We start from the raw sequence: 5,831 nt of genomic DNA, 5'->3' as shown, positions 1-5,831 counted from the left end.
GTAATTCTCTGAAGATTCATCCAGGATGTTGTGCATATCAATAGTGTATTCCTTTTTATTGCTGAATATTATTCTGTGCTATGGATGTACCACAGACTGTTTAATCATTCACGAACTAAAGGACATGTAGGTTGTTTCCAGTTGGGGCCACTACAGATAAACTTGCTCTAAACATTTATGTGCAGGTTTTTGTGTGAACACAAGTCTTCATTTCTCTGGGACAAATGCCCAAGGATGCAGTTGCTGAGTTGTGTGGAACTGCCAGTTTCATTTTTTTTTTAATTGCCAAACTTTTTTCCAGAGTGGCTGTACCATTTTACATTCCCATTAATAGTAAATAAGGGAAAGAGTTTCCCTTCATCCTCACTAGGATTTGGAGTTGTCACTATTTTTTATTTAACCATTGTCATATTTGTATAGTAATAGCTCATCATAATTTTAATTTTTATTTTCATAATAGCAAATGATGTTAAATGTCCTTCCTTGTGCTTATTTGACATCTGTCTGTGCTTTTTGGTGAAATGCGTGTTCATATCATTTGCCCATTTTCTGTTAGTTTATTTTACTATTGAGTTTTGAGAGTTCTTTATGTAATTTAGATACTAATCCTTTGTCTACTATATGCTTTCAAAACATTTTGTCCTAGTCAGTAGTTTGTTTTTTCATACTCTTAGCAAGATCATTCACAGAACAAAATTTTTTTCTTTAATTTTGATAGCATCCGGTTTATCAATTTTTGCTTTTATTGATGATGCTTTTGTTGTAAAGTTTAAAATATTCTTTGCCTGGCCCTAGGTCCCGAAGGGTTTTAATGTACTTTTCTAAAAGATTTGTAGTTTTACATTTAAGTCCATGGTCTATTTTGAATTAATTCATGTATGGAGTGTTAGGTTCATGTCACCATTCAACTTTGCTTATGGATATGCAAATGCTCCAGCAATATTTGTTGAAAAAACTTCCTTTCCCCACACTGAATTACTTTTATGCTTTTGTCAACAACCTGTCAGTTATATTTATGTGGGTCTGAGTTTTCCATTCTGTTTAATTTGTCTGTGTATCTTTCACTCTACCAATACCATGTGCTGTTGATTACAATAGCTACACAATAAGTCTTGTAATGGGGATAGATTGATTCTTCCAACTTGGTAATTCTTTTTCAAAAATGTTTTAGCTATTTTAGTTCCTTTGCATCTCCATGACAATTTTAAAATAATCTTGTATTCATCTACAAAAAAATTGCTGAAATTTTTATAGAAATTGTATGTATGAGTTTGGGGAGAATTAATGTCTTTGCTATTTTGAGTCTCCAAATTGAAGAACATGATGTGTCTCGTCATTTGTTTAGATCTTTGATTTCTTTCATCAGAATTTCTAATGTTTAGCATTCAAGTCTTATGAATGTTTTGTTAGAATTTGAAATGAGTATTTCCTTTTCTGAGCAATTATAAATGGTACTTATTGTATTTTTAATTTTTATATCCAAGCATTCATCACTCAAAGTACACTTGATTTTTTTGTATATTTATGTTGTATCCTGCAGCCTTGCTGAATTAACTTACTAGTTCTAGGAGTTGTTGATTTTGGTGTTTTAAAATAGATTTCTTTGGATTTTCTACATAGCCGTCATGTTATCTGCAAAAGTGAACAGTTTTATTTCTTCCTTTCCAATCAATATGCCTTTTTTAAAATGCTTTACTGAACTGGCTAAAACTTCCAGTGCTATATTGAATTAGCGTAGTAAGAGCATATATCTTTGCCTTATTCCCTTTCTTAGGAGAAAAGCATTCTTTCTTTGACCATTAAGTATAATGTTAAGTGTTGGAGTTTTTGTAAAAGCTCTTTATCAAATTGAAGAAGTTCCTCTCTATTCTTATTTTTCTCAGAGTTTTTTTGTTTTGTTTTGTTTTGTTTTTTCAGAAAGAGTCTCACTCTGTCACCCAGGCTGGAGTGCAGTGGCTCAATCTCAGCTCAATACAACCTCCACCTCCCAAGTGCAAGTGATTCTCATGCCTCAGCCTCCCAAGTAGCTGGCATGCATCACCACAACTGGCTAATTTTTTTGTATTTTTAGTAGAGATAGGGTATCGCCATGTTGGCCAGGCAGGTCTCAAACTCCTGGCCTCATGTGACCTACCCGCCTCACCGCCCAAAGTGCTAGGATTACAGGTGTGAGCCACCACACCTGGCATTTCTCAGAGTTTTTATCATGCATTTTGTCAAATGATTTTTCTGCATCAATTGATACAATTATGTGATTCTCTTCTTCGTCTTGTTAATATGGTAGATTACATTGATTTTCACATATGGAACAAGCCTTGCTTTCCAGGAATAAACCCTACTTGCTCATAGCATATAGTTCTTTTTACATATTGCTTAATTCTGTGTCTATATTTATGAGGGATATTGGTCTGTAGTTCCTGTTTTGTTTTTTCTGTTTCAACTGTCGTTGTTTTTGGTATCAAGGTAATACTAGCTTTCAAAAATGAGTTGAGAGAAGGAGAAGGTGGGATTTGGGGGGAAAAGGTTGCAGACTTTTTGACTCAGGTCATTGTGGGCTTAGTCTCTATTGAGTGGCTGGGTTACTGCAGGAAGCCACTCTCCATTCTTAGGCGCATTCTTGTCTATAAAAGGAGAAAGTTAAATGCCTCTGGAAAACCTCAGGTTTATTTTAGTGCTTAAAGTCTGTGGCTCTAAATTCAGATCCAGAACTCATGTGGCCTGGCCAGGGAGGGTCATGGAGTGCTTTCCTCACACCTTGTGTCTCTAGGCTCTGTAGACCTAGAGGTGTGGGATGTAAGAGCAGGCCCTTACCCATGGAATTTACATACAAATGGTGGAATAAGACAGGAAGTAAATAAATGTGATTATTCTGATAATGGTAAAAATAAATAAATAAGATAAATAAGTAAATAAAATCACTTGAGAAGTATTCCCTTGTATTTCTTTTTTCTCAAGAGGATATATAGAATTGGTATCTATTATTCTTTAAACTTTGGGCAGAATTTTCCAGTGAAACCATCTGAGCCTGGAGATCTTATGTTGGGCTATTTGCATTGTTTGTTTTATATTGATAAGTTGTCGTAGTTTATGCTTTTCAAGAAAGTGGTCTCTTTCATTTAAGTTGCCAAATGTACGTGTTTAGAGTTGTTTGTAGTATTCATTTATTATCCTTTCAACATCTACAAGGTCTTTAGTGATACCTTCTGTTTCATGCCTAATATTTATCATCTATAATTCTCTCCTTTTTGCTTTGCCACTCTTGCTAGATGTTTGTGAATTTTATAGATCTTTTTAAAGAACCAGCTCTTTGTTTCATTGGTTTTCTTTATTGTTTTTCTGTTTTAAATTTTATTGATTTCTGATATTATAGTCATTATTTCCTTCCTTCTTATTCTGAGTGTTTTTTTTTTTCTCTCTTATTTTCTACGTACTTCAAGTGGAAGCTTAAATTATTGGCTTGATAATTTTCTTATCATCTAATTTATGCATTTAGTTCTATGAATTTCCCTCTCACCCTGCTTTATACATGCCCACAAATATTGATGTGTTGCATTTTCATTGCCATTCAGTTCATTGTATTTTTTAATAAGACATATTTATTAAGCTAAACAACAAATTTTATTTTTCATTTTCCCCAAACACTAAAATAGCACATGGCATAGTAATTCAGCACACAACATAAACTGATATATGCAATCGCTAATCCCGAAAATGGTTAAGTCTCACTTTGGGAGTCTTTAAAACCTTATGCCCTTAAATGACCTTTATTAAAGTTATCAACAGACAACAAAAGGAGTCACCTGGAAAATTTTTAGGGTACAAAATACTACAATTCCTAGGATCTGGGAAACTTTTTATGTGGGAAATAACTTGATTTGCTTCTCTGTAACTGAGCTACTTTTTTCTCGAGCTCATTTTTAAGGTAACACTGCTAGGGTTCCAAGTTTGAGAAGGGATCTTCTAAAGGTAAGCTTAATATTGCAACTTTCACCACAGGGCCTCTGTCTAAATTGCATTTCAAGTGGAAGGAAAGGGGTGTAAGAAGTGAAATAGAATTTTGCTGCAGACCAAAATCATTCTACAAAACGTAGAAATCATAATAGCTTACCACAAATTCAGCAAGATTTAACGCCAAGTACAGCGGTGTAGACTTTACAAGTATCCACTTCCATTGGGTGATCAGACAAGCTGAAGGGACACACAGGATTTGGGACAGTAGCCCTTTAGACAGTGCTGGGTGTTGAAGACAGAACTTCATGGTAAAACCGTATGTTCTAATCTGATATTTATACAGGCTATGATCGTCTCCTGAAATGGTTCCCAATTCTTTATATGTCTTTTAAAGCACAATTTAACACATGCTAAAAAATTTCCTTCCGCATCAACCAGCTTTGAATTTAAACTCAACTAAGTCTGCCAGGTCGTACAAACCACACCTTAATCATTCTAAGACAACTCTTAAAATTAATCTACTTGTATTGTTCTGCTTGTACCTTAACTACGGCATAATGAATTTGCTAATCCAAAATGTTGCAGAGCCAGTAACCCCAGTGTTATCTGCAGACCATCTGAGGTGCTTTTAAGCATTTTCTTGAATTCTATTGTTTGCTTTGAAAACATGGGGTTTAAACAGTCAAGGAAAACGCGTTTTGTCTCATCATTCAGGAGCACTTCGGGACACGCGTGCAGTGTTGCAGACAGGATGGAATGCAGGCAAGAGGGTTCCAACTCAGAGCCCAGACCCTTGGGAAAAGCACTTGGTGGGTCATCCTGAAAACTTCCCATTTCCGTTAGTTTTTGATGGCATGGCAGTCGTGACACCCGAGGCTCTCCTTTGGGGCACTATCCTCTGTGGCCCTGGGTGGCCCTGGGCCCTCCTCCCAGCCAGTCCCGCCCCAGAGCTTCAACACCACTGCAGGACACCGGAGCAAAACACTCTGTTGGAGCAGGGAACAAACCCACGGCTGCGCTCGGAGTGGCTGCTGAGGCTGGATTTCTTCTTACTGATTCTTTCACATATGCAAGAACTGGGCCGCCACTGGGAAGCGAGAGGCCAGCCCTGCTCGGATCCTTTCTCATTTCCAGTGATAATGCCTCACTCTGAATTTCCATCAACCGCAGCCTTATTCATCCAGGAGGGTGCATCTGCAGGCCAAGGGCCCTCCATCGGCATTCTTTTCTTAAGGCTGTAAGACAGTTTGTCCGAGTCACCTCCTCCGGCCCACTGCACTTGTGCCAGGCAGGTGCCGAGGGGCCCTCTTCTGTCCCTCATGCTTCGTGTTCTTGGATGCCGTGGGCCTGAGATCACGCCTTTGTCAGTCCGGGAGGGCCTTCAATGGATCTCAATATGAACCTGTAGGCGGACGTTGAGCATCATGGAAGCCACGAGGTAGAGGTAGGGGAAGTTGATGCGCAGCCACCAGGCCAGATTGAAGAAGACAGCAGCTTGCGAGTCAGCCCCTTGCGTAAGACCCCACAGAAGCGGGCGGCGGCTGAGCGCTAGAGCCGGACAGCCAGGCGCGACAGAGCCGCCGCCATATGGAGACCGGCGCTCCCACAGCCCGCCCGCCCTCTCCGCGCCGCGTCGCTCCGGCCGCTGGCCTTCGCTTGGCGGGCTCAGGGAGCGAGGGAGGCGGCGGCTAGACCGTGGGTGAGCGGGCTGCGGGAGCAGAGTCCGCGCGTCACGCTCGGAGAAGCGCCTCCGCGAGCCGCCGCCTGGTCCCCCAGTTCACTGTATTTTTTAAATTTTCTTTGAGACTTCCTCTTGACCCATGGATTACTTAGAAGTGTGTTGTTTTGTTTCTAGTCATTTTAATATCTTCCTGTTATCT

General features: G+C 39.3%; 1 protein-coding gene and 1 pseudogene across 1 annotated transcript; both read right to left on the bottom strand.

Annotated features, from left to right (window-relative positions):
• Positions 1-4,494: 4,494 nt before the first annotated feature.
• Positions 4,495-5,272, bottom strand: LOC129044320 (putative protein FAM220BP). The gene is given in 2 exon segments (XM_054502157.1): positions 4,495-5,104; positions 5,106-5,272. Coding segments are annotated over 2 exon segments (777 nt in total).
• A 60-nt stretch (positions 5,273-5,332) lies between these two features.
• On the bottom strand, positions 5,333-5,538 carry LOC129044321 (small integral membrane protein 10-like protein 2A; annotated as a pseudogene).
• Between the last annotated feature and the right edge of the window lie 293 nt (positions 5,539-5,831).

This window comes from Pongo pygmaeus, chromosome 13 (assembly GCF_028885625.2).
Source record: "Pongo pygmaeus isolate AG05252 chromosome 13, NHGRI_mPonPyg2-v2.0_pri, whole genome shotgun sequence".
NCBI lineage: Eukaryota > Metazoa > Chordata > Mammalia > Primates > Hominidae > Pongo > Pongo pygmaeus.
Note: the sequence above shows the minus strand (reverse complement) of the source record. Positions and strands in the feature narration are given on the sequence as shown.